General features: G+C 42.2%; 1 protein-coding gene across 1 annotated transcript in view; it reads left to right on the forward strand.

The window, feature by feature from the left end:
- Positions 1–2,043: 2,043 nt before the first annotated feature.
- LOC107720033 (collagen alpha-1(I) chain-like) overlaps positions 2,044–12,330 on the forward strand; it is a 43,585-nt gene continuing 33,298 nt past the window's right edge. Inside the window, exons 1-11 of the mRNA XM_016527610.1 lie at positions 2,044–2,261; positions 3,461–3,649; positions 4,113–4,162; positions 9,160–9,186; positions 9,609–9,704; positions 10,998–11,063; positions 11,388–11,432; positions 11,611–11,664; positions 11,772–11,825; positions 11,908–11,961; positions 12,172–12,225. Of these exons, the coding sequence (XP_016383096.1) occupies positions 2,180–2,261; positions 3,461–3,649; positions 4,113–4,162; positions 9,160–9,186; positions 9,609–9,704; positions 10,998–11,063; positions 11,388–11,432; positions 11,611–11,664; positions 11,772–11,825; positions 11,908–11,961; positions 12,172–12,225 (771 nt within the window). The 5' untranslated portion in view covers positions 2,044–2,179. The remainder of the gene's footprint in view (positions 2,262–3,460; positions 3,650–4,112; positions 4,163–9,159; positions 9,187–9,608; positions 9,705–10,997; positions 11,064–11,387; positions 11,433–11,610; positions 11,665–11,771; positions 11,826–11,907; positions 11,962–12,171; positions 12,226–12,330) is intronic.

Consider the following 12,330-nt stretch of genomic DNA (forward strand, 5'->3'; position numbering starts at 1 on the left):
CAGGATCCATCTACTCTGCTATATCCAGCCGCACAATAAAAGATGATAGAAGACTCTGCTAACGTGTGCGTGAGTCGAACATTTTGGGGCATTTGAAGACAAATTTGCATGTGCATTAAATGCAATAATTCAACAAACCAGTGAGAACGCAGAGAAATAGGAATAAGAATGCATACGGAAAGAAATTCACCTATTCAGCTGCTTTCAACTCAATCCACATTACACACAGTTTTTCATCTTCATCTAATGTTATTATTAGGAAAAGCATTACACGTTGCATTTAGCATTCCTGTTGCAATAATAAAAAAGTGATAGTGAGCATGCAATAAATGTGTAAACGTAAAGAGACAGGAGGTCAGACAGGGCCACGGCTCTTGAAGTTGCAACGTGTCCACAGAGCATTGAGTATAGCATACGGAAAGAAATTCACCTATTCAGCTGCTTTCAACTCAATCCACATTATAGACAGTTTTTCATCTTCATCTAATGTTATTATTAGGAAAAGCATTACACGTTGCATTTAGCATTCCTGTTGCAATAATAAAAAAGTGATAGTGAGCATGCAATAAATGTGTAAACGTAAAGAGACAGGAGGTCAGACAGGGCCACGGCTCTTGAAGTTGCAACGTGTCCACAGAGCATTGAGTATGGTTTGATATGATGCCAGATGTTCTTCTCTCTCTCTCTCTTTCTTTCTCTGTTCGTCTCTCTCTGCTTAACATGTTGCATATGGAAAAGCTAGTGGCTCACAGATTGGCTCGTGTGTTCAGGCATGCAGTGGTCATTTGCACAGATATTCATGCTATGTTGTTCTGTCTATGGCTGTAACATTAAACATCATTTTATAGCAGCTGTGGCACTATAGCTGCAGTGTTTGACGTTCGGGTCCAAAACAAGTTGATTTTCATTGTGTGAACACACATGTCACTTGTTTAAACAGGATCTTTTGTGTTTCACAAGTCATGTTTAAGGGAAATTTCACCCAAAAATTACATTTCTGCTATCATTTTCTCACTTAATGGCTTTCTTTTTATCTGTGAAATGCAGGAGACAACATTTTGAAGGATGTTGGGATGCAAAACAAGTCGACTTTCATTAAACACTGAGACTTTTTTTTTAAAACCACTTCTTTTGTGCTTCCACAGAAGAACGTCAGTCATAATGATTTGGAACGACATGAGTAAATGATGATTGAACTTTCATATTTGAATATTTAGAAAAAGAGTAAACCCTAATGCTTCATTGCATTCTCAGTCCCATATAATCAATCAACTCAAATGTGTCCCTGCAGCACAAAAGCAGTGTTAAGTCGCTGGGGTATATTTGTAGCAATAGCCAACAATACATTGTATGGGTCAAAATTATACATTTCTCTTTTATGCCAAAAATCATTAGGATATTAAGTAAAGATCATGTTCCATGAAGATATTTTGTACATTTCCTACCGTAAATATATCAAAACTTAATTTTTGATTAGTAATATGCATTGCTAAGAACTTCATTTGAACAACTTTAAAGATGATTTTCTCAATATTTAGATTTTTTTGCACCCTCAGATTCCAGATTTTCAAATAGTTTCAAATATTGTCCTATCCTAACAAACCATACATCAATGGAAAGTTTGTTTATTCTATGCAAAATTGACCCTTATGACTGGTTTTGTGCTCCAGGATCACAATTCGCCATCATATAACGGAACTACAGAATGTGATCATCCTTTGGCAGCTAAAACAAATGCATACTGAAATAAAAGCCCATGAAATGATCACATCCACAACCAAACCGAGCCGAAACGAATCTGAATCTAGACACGGTCCAGAGATTCACAAAACACAGTTCCCTTTCATATCTCTCAAACCCCTGACACGCTTCTTCTCCATGTTTCAGAATGTCCACGTCGTAACGAGGACTCCAAATAGTTTGACATGTTCGAAGGCGGCCCTTTGTTTTGGCAGAAGGAGGGACTGGCTCTGACTTGAACATGCAGCAGATATGTTGCGCACTCAGCACCTCCCCAAAACCCTGCCGTATAAAAGCCAGGGTCACACATCTGTTTAGGCAGTAGGGAGTTTCTGCTGGGGTCTGGATTGGAGTTACACAGACCGGACCCTACGTGTATGATTGAGGACAAAACAGGATTCCCCTTGCCTCAAAGAGTCTACATGTCTAATATTTAGACATGTTCAGCTTTGTGGATATCCGGTTAGGGCTGCTGCTCGCCGCGGCGGTCCTCGTGGTGAGAGGACAAGGAGAGGATGATAGTGAGTATATGATTTTAACTCCTGCTTTTGCACAGATGCTTGGCTGAGGAGATTGGAGAACTCCAGAGGGGAATTTTTCATTGGTCGACCTGCGATCTAAAAGTTTCGGGAATGACTCGAGGAGGAAAAAAACTGCCTTTCTATTCCCATCAGCTTTTTATTATTATTTTTTTTTAATCTACTAGAAATGGTAATTTTTCCATCTTGCGGAATAGTGCTTTGTTTGCTGCGCATGCGCACTGCATGATGTCCTGAAGCGAAGGATGCGCTGAAGGAAAAACGCGACGCGGATGACAGAAAGAGAGAGAGAGAGAGAACGAGAGTGCTTTTAATGTCACGCATCCTCTCGTTTTCTCGTCTATTTATGCTCTGTCATACTTTTTAGTCGTTTGATAACTGGATATAACCGCTTATCTTTGGATTTTGACAGTTTTAGCCTGCTAAAATGTTAATAGAAATTAGCGTTTTAGAATTTCAAAACGCATTTTGTTTGATGCGGAAAACCTCTGGTTTTCATTTCAATTAATCGCAAATGATCGGGGCGTGACAGCGGGGTTTTTTTTTTTTTTTTTTTTTTTTTGCGAGACTTTAGCGCCACCAAGCGGTGGAGTTTAGTACTGCATGAGTCTGAAACACGAGAAAGGGATGCAGGCCTGTCCTTTATACAGTACTCACCATCGTTGTGCACCACGCCCCATTAGACCATTTTACCTTCATTTCCTTCCTATTAATAAAATATTAATCAAACAATAAGTAAATAATTAATAGAGTGCCACAGCAGATCAGTATGTGTTATTATAATGGGTTACAATCATCTTTCCTGTTTGGTTTAAAACATTCTGCACATGCAAGAGTGAAACTCTATTGCTCTTATTGTGCGAAAAAGCCATATTCATTCTCTTGAAAGACACAGAAGTGTGTGTTTTCTGATTTTTTAACATTTAAATTGTCAATTTTAACTTTGTAATGAGGACACTTTGCCTTAAGAGTTAAGTTAAAGGTTAAATTAAATGAGTTTAGTTAGCTTCATATTTGCCGACAGCTCATATCTAGGATTTTTGTGTCTGTAATCTTTTAAAGTGCAACTTTTGAATGGTTGTGGCCCCGCTGGACCTCTGTGGGCCCCTTGAATCATGGACTGGTTCAGTGGTGAGTGTGATTGACTCTTCTGTGCTGATCCAGGTTTGTTGTCCTCACAGTGTCATTCGGTAGCTGTACATTGGACGGTCAGAATTACAACGACAAGGATGTGTGGAAGCCTGAGCCCTGCCAGATCTGCGTGTGCGACAGCGGGACGGTCATGTGCGACGAGGTGATCTGCGAGGACACATCAGACTGTGCTAATCCTGAGATTCCTGACGGAGAATGCTGCCCCATCTGCCTCGACGGTACAGACACGCCCTCTAGTGTGCAATCTCTCTCACTGGCCCCAGACCTGAGGATTTCCAGCCGTCACTGATGCTTTGACACGGGACTGAGGGATTTGAAGGATTTGGCTAATTACACTTTTTTATCACTGAAATATTATTTTTATTTTTTTTTTTTACACTTAATTGCACTTTTTAATTTTACATAATCTCTGAACGGTATATAATGCATAGCAATTTTTTTTCCCTGTGCATTCAAATATGAATATATATATATATATTAATGAAACTTTTTGAATGCACATTAACTGCTGATCTTTTGAGCACCAGTGGAAGTAATAATGTTTGTTAATCATTTTCATGAAGTAGCTCCCTATTTTTATGGTTCTGAATCAGTCCACTGAGCTTATATATATATAATCTCTTTACTTGATTTACTTATGCTGATTTAGGTTCTGAAATATATTTGTATTTTATTCCATAGATACAGACATTGTGACTGAACGTCCTTTGCCTCCAGTTAATGGTCCTGTGGTTAGTGGGAATTAATTTGGATTTTTTTTAATGCACCTCATTTTATCTCTCTGTGTGTGTGTGTGTGTGTCTGTGTGTGTGTGTGTGTGTCTGTGTGTGTGTGTGTGTGTCTGTGTGTGTGTGTGTGTGTCTGTGTGTGTGTGTGTGTGTCTGTGTGTGTGTGTGTGTGTCTGTGTGTGTGTGTGTGTGTCTGTGTGTGTGTGTGTGTGTCTGTGTGTGTGTGTGTGTGTCTGTGTGTGTGTGTGTGTGTCTGTGTGTGTGTGTGTGTGTCTGTGTGTGTGTGTGTGTGTCTGTGTGTGTGTGTGTGTGTCTGTGTGTGTGTGTGTGTGTCTGTGTGTGTGTGTGTGTGTCTGTGTGTGTGTGTGTGTGTCTGTGTGTGTGTGTGTGTGTCTGTGTGTGTGTGTGTGTGTCTGTGTGTGTGTGTGTGTGTCTGTGTGTGTGTGTGTGTGTCTGTGTGTGTGTGTGTGTGTCTGTGTGTGTGTGTGTGTGTCTGTGTGTGTGTGTGTGTGTCTGTGTGTGTGTGTGTGTGTCTGTGTGTGTGTGTGTGTGTCTGTGTGTGTGTGTGTGTGTCTGTGTGTGTGTGTGTGTGTCTGTGTGTGTGTGTGTGTGTCTGTGTGTGTGTGTGTGTGTCTGTGTGTGTGTGTGTGTGTCTGTGTGTGTGTGTGTGTGTCTGTGTGTGTGTGTGTGTGTCTGTGTGTGTGTGTGTGTGTCTGTGTGTGTGTGTGTGTGTCTGTGTGTGTGTGTGTGTGTCTGTGTGTGTGTGTGTGTGTCTGTGTGTGTGTGTGTGTGTCTGTGTGTGTGTGTGTGTGTCTGTGTGTGTGTGTGTGTGTCTGTGTGTGTGTGTGTGTGTCTGTGTGTGTGTGTGTGTGTCTGTGTGTGTGTGTGTGTGTCTGTGTGTGTGTGTGTGTGTCTGTGTGTGTGTGTGTGTGTCTGTGTGTGTGTGTGTGTGTCTGTGTGTGTGTGTGTGTGTCTGTGTGTGTGTGTGTGTGTCTGTGTGTGTGTGTGTGTGTCTGTGTGTGTGTGTGTGTGTCTGTGTGTGTGTGTGTGTGTCTGTGTGTGTGTGTGTGTGTCTGTGTGTGTGTGTGTGTGTCTGTGTGTGTGTGTGTGTGTCTGTGTGTGTGTGTGTGTGTCTGTGTGTGTGTGTGTGTGTCTGTGTGTGTGTGTGTGTGTCTGTGTGTGTGTGTGTGTGTCTGTGTGTGTGTGTGTGTGTCTGTGTGTGTGTGTGTGTGTCTGTGTGTGTGTGTGTGTGTCTGTGTGTGTGTGTGTGTGTCTGTGTGTGTGTGTGTGTGTCTGTGTGTGTGTGTGTGTGTCTGTGTGTGTGTGTGTGTGTCTGTGTGTGTGTGTGTGTGTCTGTGTGTGTGTGTGTGTGTCTGTGTGTGTGTGTGTGTGTCTGTGTGTGTGTGTGTGTGTCTGTGTGTGTGTGTGTGTGTCTGTGTGTGTGTGTGTGTGTCTGTGTGTGTGTGTGTGTGTCTGTGTGTGTGTGTGTGTGTCTGTGTGTGTGTGTGTGTGTCTGTGTGTGTGTGTGTGTGTCTGTGTGTGTGTGTGTGTGTCTGTGTGTGTGTGTGTGTGTCTGTGTGTGTGTGTGTGTGTCTGTGTGTGTGTGTGTGTGTCTGTGTGTGTGTGTGTGTGTCTGTGTGTGTGTGTGTGTGTCTGTGTGTGTGTGTGTGTGTCTGTGTGTGTGTGTGTGTGTCTGTGTGTGTGTGTGTGTGTCTGTGTGTGTGTGTGTGTGTCTGTGTGTGTGTGTGTGTGTCTGTGTGTGTGTGTGTGTGTCTGTGTGTGTGTGTGTGTGTCTGTGTGTGTGTGTGTGTGTCTGTGTGTGTGTGTGTGTGTCTGTGTGTGTGTGTGTGTGTCTGTGTGTGTGTGTGTGTGTCTGTGTGTGTGTGTGTGTGTCTGTGTGTGTGTGTGTGTGTCTGTGTGTGTGTGTGTGTGTCTGTGTGTGTGTGTGTGTGTCTGTGTGTGTGTGTGTGTGTCTGTGTGTGTGTGTGTGTGTCTGTGTGTGTGTGTGTGTGTCTGTGTGTGTGTGTGTGTGTCTGTGTGTGTGTGTGTGTGTCTGTGTGTGTGTGTGTGTGTCTGTGTGTGTGTGTGTGTGTCTGTGTGTGTGTGTGTGTGTCTGTGTGTGTGTGTGTGTGTCTGTGTGTGTGTGTGTGTGTCTGTGTGTGTGTGTGTGTGTCTGTGTGTGTGTGTGTGTGTCTGTGTGTGTGTGTGTGTGTCTGTGTGTGTGTGTGTGTGTCTGTGTGTGTGTGTGTGTGTCTGTGTGTGTGTGTGTGTGTCTGTGTGTGTGTGTGTGTGTCTGTGTGTGTGTGTGTGTGTCTGTGTGTGTGTGTGTGTGTCTGTGTGTGTGTGTGTGTGTCTGTGTGTGTGTGTGTGTGTCTGTGTGTGTGTGTGTGTGTCTGTGTGTGTGTGTGTGTGTCTGTGTGTGTGTGTGTGTGTCTGTGTGTGTGTGTGTGTGTCTGTGTGTGTGTGTGTGTGTCTGTGTGTGTGTGTGTGTGTCTGTGTGTGTGTGTGTGTGTCTGTGTGTGTGTGTGTGTGTCTGTGTGTGTGTGTGTGTGTCTGTGTGTGTGTGTGTGTGTCTGTGTGTGTGTGTGTGTGTCTGTGTGTGTGTGTGTGTGTCTGTGTGTGTGTGTGTGTGTCTGTGTGTGTGTGTGTGTGTCTGTGTGTGTGTGTGTGTGTCTGTGTGTGTGTGTGTGTGTCTGTGTGTGTGTGTGTGTGTCTGTGTGTGTGTGTGTGTGTCTGTGTGTGTGTGTGTGTGTCTGTGTGTGTGTGTGTGTGTCTGTGTGTGTGTGTGTGTGTCTGTGTGTGTGTGTGTGTGTCTGTGTGTGTGTGTGTGTGTCTGTGTGTGTGTGTGTGTGTCTGTGTGTGTGTGTGTGTGTCTGTGTGTGTGTGTGTGTGTCTGTGTGTGTGTGTGTGTGTCTGTGTGTGTGTGTGTGTGTCTGTGTGTGTGTGTGTGTGTCTGTGTGTGTGTGTGTGTGTCTGTGTGTGTGTGTGTGTGTCTGTGTGTGTGTGTGTGTGTCTGTGTGTGTGTGTGTGTGTCTGTGTGTGTGTGTGTGTGTCTGTGTGTGTGTGTGTGTGTCTGTGTGTGTGTGTGTGTGTCTGTGTGTGTGTGTGTGTGTCTGTGTGTGTGTGTGTGTGTCTGTGTGTGTGTGTGTGTGTCTGTGTGTGTGTGTGTGTGTCTGTGTGTGTGTGTGTGTGTCTGTGTGTGTGTGTGTGTGTCTGTGTGTGTGTGTGTGTGTCTGTGTGTGTGTGTGTGTGTCTGTGTGTGTGTGTGTGTGTCTGTGTGTGTGTGTGTGTGTCTGTGTGTGTGTGTGTGTGTCTGTGTGTGTGTGTGTGTGTCTGTGTGTGTGTGTGTGTGTCTGTGTGTGTGTGTGTGTGTCTGTGTGTGTGTGTGTGTGTCTGTGTGTGTGTGTGTGTGTCTGTGTGTGTGTGTGTGTGTCTGTGTGTGTGTGTGTGTGTCTGTGTGTGTGTGTGTGTGTCTGTGTGTGTGTGTGTGTGTCTGTGTGTGTGTGTGTGTGTCTGTGTGTGTGTGTGTGTGTCTGTGTGTGTGTGTGTGTGTCTGTGTGTGTGTGTGTGTGTCTGTGTGTGTGTGTGTGTGTCTGTGTGTGTGTGTGTGTGTCTGTGTGTGTGTGTGTGTGTCTGTGTGTGTGTGTGTGTGTCTGTGTGTGTGTGTGTGTGTCTGTGTGTGTGTGTGTGTGTCTGTGTGTGTGTGTGTGTGTCTGTGTGTGTGTGTGTGTGTCTGTGTGTGTGTGTGTGTGTCTGTGTGTGTGTGTGTGTGTCTGTGTGTGTGTGTGTGTGTCTGTGTGTGTGTGTGTGTGTCTGTGTGTGTGTGTGTGTGTCTGTGTGTGTGTGTGTGTGTCTGTGTGTGTGTGTGTGTGTCTGTGTGTGTGTGTGTGTGTCTGTGTGTGTGTGTGTGTGTCTGTGTGTGTGTGTGTGTGTCTGTGTGTGTGTGTGTGTGTCTGTGTGTGTGTGTGTGTGTCTGTGTGTGTGTGTGTGTGTCTGTGTGTGTGTGTGTGTGTCTGTGTGTGTGTGTGTGTGTCTGTGTGTGTGTGTGTGTGTCTGTGTGTGTGTGTGTGTGTCTGTGTGTGTGTGTGTGTGTCTGTGTGTGTGTGTGTGTGTCTGTGTGTGTGTGTGTGTGTCTGTGTGTGTGTGTGTGTGTCTGTGTGTGTGTGTGTGTGTCTGTGTGTGTGTGTGTGTGTCTGTGTGTGTGTGTGTGTGTCTGTGTGTGTGTGTGTGTGTCTGTGTGTGTGTGTGTGTGTCTGTGTGTGTGTGTGTGTGTCTGTGTGTGTGTGTGTGTGTCTGTGTGTGTGTGTGTGTGTCTGTGTGTGTGTGTGTGTGTCTGTGTGTGTGTGTGTGTGTCTGTGTGTGTGTGTGTGTGTCTGTGTGTGTGTGTGTGTGTCTGTGTGTGTGTGTGTGTGTCTGTGTGTGTGTGTGTGTGTCTGTGTGTGTGTGTGTGTGTCTGTGTGTGTGTGTGTGTGTCTGTGTGTGTGTGTGTGTGTCTGTGTGTGTGTGTGTGTGTCTGTGTGTGTGTGTGTGTGTCTGTGTGTGTGTGTGTGTGTCTGTGTGTGTGTGTGTGTGTCTGTGTGTGTGTGTGTGTGTCTGTGTGTGTGTGTGTGTGTCTGTGTGTGTGTGTGTGTGTCTGTGTGTGTGTGTGTGTGTCTGTGTGTGTGTGTGTGTGTCTGTGTGTGTGTGTGTGTGTCTGTGTGTGTGTGTGTGTGTCTGTGTGTGTGTGTGTGTGTCTGTGTGTGTGTGTGTGTGTCTGTGTGTGTGTGTGTGTGTCTGTGTGTGTGTGTGTGTGTCTGTGTGTGTGTGTGTGTGTGAGAGAGTGAGTGTGTGTGTGTGTGTGTGTAAATATCTTAATAATATCAATATAGTATATTAATTAAATTACTTTTTTGAGTACTTTTATCACACCATATATAAATGTAGATTACACAAATAATTATTGTATTTACAACATACACCAATGTAGAGTATCCTAATATTTCTAATTTTTCCATTTTTAGGGTCCTGTGGGTCCATCTGGAGATCCAGTGAGTACAGTATTTGTTTATGAACAAGCTGCTTATCGTTATCATTGTAATGTATTTATATGTATCTAGTACAACTGAAGAAGGCCAACTGCACATTTGTTTTCAAGACTACAAAGTCTGCAGGAGACAAAAAGTTTGCATTGATATGAAACTCTGTTTCAAATGGAAATAATTAGGGTGATTTATGGGGCATCGGGGGCTTTTAGCCTGCTGACCTCTAGTTGTCCCGCTGACCTTTGACCTCTGTAAACTTGCGTGCAACATGAGAGAAAAATATGGTTTCACGCATATTACAGTTTCAGTCTTTATATGACATACATTCTGTCCTGACTGCATTTAAAAGGATGATCGTGTGTAACGCGCTCCAGTTATCAGATGTGCTGCAGCTTTGCTGATGTGATTGTGTGCTGTTTGTGTGGAAGGGTCCTCCAGGGACTCCTGGCAGAGACGGTATTCCTGGAGAGAACGGACTCCCGGGACCCCCTGGTCCTCCTGGAAACCCTGGCTTCGGCGGCGGAGTAAGCAGCCAAACTTTGAGCTTATAATATTATGAATCTGCATTTGAGGCATCACTAAGATTAAGTTTGAGAGAATCTTGTCAAGCTGGCACGAATTCAGAAACATAAATCTTTCTGTTGTCTTCAGGATGCATACTACTGCCCTATAGATTATATCCGTTAGCATTCTAAAAAATAAAAAAAATAAAAAAAAATAAAAATAGAATAAATAATTTTGCTAAAGTTTAAAAGACTAATTTATTTTATTTTATTTTACTTTATTTATTTATTTATTTATTTTTGAAGCCCAACTTTTTTAATATTATGAATCTGCATTTGAGGCATCACTAAGATTAAGTTTGGGAGAATCTTGTCAATCTTTCTGTTGTCTTCATGATGCATACTACTGTCCCATATATTATTTCCTTCCTCATTCTAAAAAATAAGATAAAATAAAATAAATAAAAGCCATCTTTACATTGTAAAAATGTTGTCACCCAAAACTTTATTTGGCAACATGTTTTAACTTGCTTAAATCAAATAATAAGTTCAGAAACATCTTTCTGTTGTCTTCAGGATGCATACTACTGCCCTATAGATTATATCCGTTAGCATTCTAAAAAATAAAAATAAATAAAATAAATAAAAATAGAATAAATAATTTTGCAAAAGTTTAAAAGACTAATTTATTTTATTTTACTTCATTTATTTTTTTATTTATTTTTGAAGCCCAACTTTTTTAACATTATGAATCTGCATTTGAGGCATCACTAAGATTAAGTTTGGGAGAATCTTGTCAATCTTTCTGTTGTCTTCATGATGCATACTACTGTCCCATATATTATTTCCTTTAGCATTCTAAAAAATAAGATAAAATAAAATAAATAAAATAAATAATTAACATTTTGCTAAAATTTTATTTTATTTTATTTTATTTTATTTTATTTTATGTTATTTTATTTTATTATTTTATTTTATTTTATTTTAGAGATGCATGAAGCCTCTGTTTTTTCTGTAGTTCAGTACCAGCTCAAGTGAACAGCTCCTATAATGAAAACTGTGGCTCGACAGGAATGAAAGCAGACTATGCACTTTATAAAAGCAAAAGAGCTGTATTTTAAGGGTTTGACGTAGCTTAGGTATGTGTGACATGTCACATATGTGTATGTGTATTAGCTAAGAGTTGATTATTTCCAAATATTTCTGCATTAAAAAAAAAACATCCTTTGGGAGTTCAGTCGTACACGGTTCAGTGAAGATCATCACAGAGCAAACCTCAAATCCTCACTCTTTGGTTCTTGTCGTCCCCTACAGTCTTTCCTTTCCCAGATGGCTTACGGCAGTGAGAAATCCAGCGGCCCCGCACTCCCCGGACCCCCAGTAAGTCAGCTCCTCCTTTCCTTCATGAACTCACACAGAACAGACAGAAATGCATTATGTAAAACAAAAGATGTGCTCTCAGTGATCCCTCACTTTTACACAGCAATCCAAATCTGGATATTCAGCCATGCATTTACTTTTATCATGCATTTACCTGAATAATAACATGATGATTTATGATATAAATCTGCCATTCAAAAACTAGTTCACATTTTTAATGCACTTTCACGGGACTCCATTTGAACTTCTAAACTACAACAACATGGTTTTTAATGTCTATATTTTTTCTTTCTCTATTCTAACATGGTGTTTTCTCGCTTTTAGGGCCCCATGGGTGCTCGTGGCCCCCCTGGATCTGCAGGTTCACCTGTACGTCTATTTCTAGTGTTTTACCGTACACTACAAAGTGCTGTTGGTTTGTTACAACAAATAAATCAAATAAATCAGCAATTCTTTCTAGACGGTTATTCGTTTTATTTTTCATAAAAATGGACTCGAGTGGTTTATTATGCATATATATATCTGTGTTTATCTGTATTTTTCACAGGGCCCTCAGGGATTCACTGGACCCGCAGGCGAGTCTGGAGAGCCTGGTGCTCCTGTGAGTATCTTCCGCTTCCGTTTTGGATATTAAGTGTCAATATGATATTATGAAAACTGTCAGAAGCATGCATATTGTGATTATTCTTCTGCTGTTGATGTTTGCAGGGCCCGATGGGTTCTCGGGGTTCTGCTGGTCCTCCTGGAAAGAATGGAGAAGATGTGAGTTTTGCTTCCCTCGCTGCATCTGTTCCAAATAATACAGCTCTGAGTCTCTTCTTATCTTTCTCCTGCTCTTCTTCAGGGTGAAGCTGGCAAAGCCGGCCGTCCTGGAGAGCGCGGAGCCGCCGGGCCCCAGGTCATGCATACACACAAATGAACACCATAATGCAGACATACAGTAGCAGGCAACTTATGAAGTCTCAAACTAGAGTAGAATAAGATATGATGCTTGCTCATCGGAATGAAACCATTTCAAACTCATTGTTTCCTGTTAGTCAAATAATCCAAATGTGTGGAAAGAGATTCAAGCAATCATCATAATTATATTCTCTTGCTTGTTTCACAGGGTGCTCGTGGATTCCCAGGAACCCCTGGACTTCCCGGCATCAAGGGACACAGAGTGAGTATGAAAGCACATAACCCAACCTTTTTATTGCATTTTCACATTATTAAATTATTAATGTTTATATATATATATATATATATATATATATAATTTTTTTTG

The sequence above is a fragment of the Sinocyclocheilus rhinocerous genome, unplaced genomic scaffold (genome assembly GCF_001515625.1).
Source record: "Sinocyclocheilus rhinocerous isolate Xijiao unplaced genomic scaffold, SAMN03320098_v1.1 scaffold792, whole genome shotgun sequence".
Lineage (NCBI taxonomy): Eukaryota > Metazoa > Chordata > Actinopteri > Cypriniformes > Cyprinidae > Sinocyclocheilus > Sinocyclocheilus rhinocerous.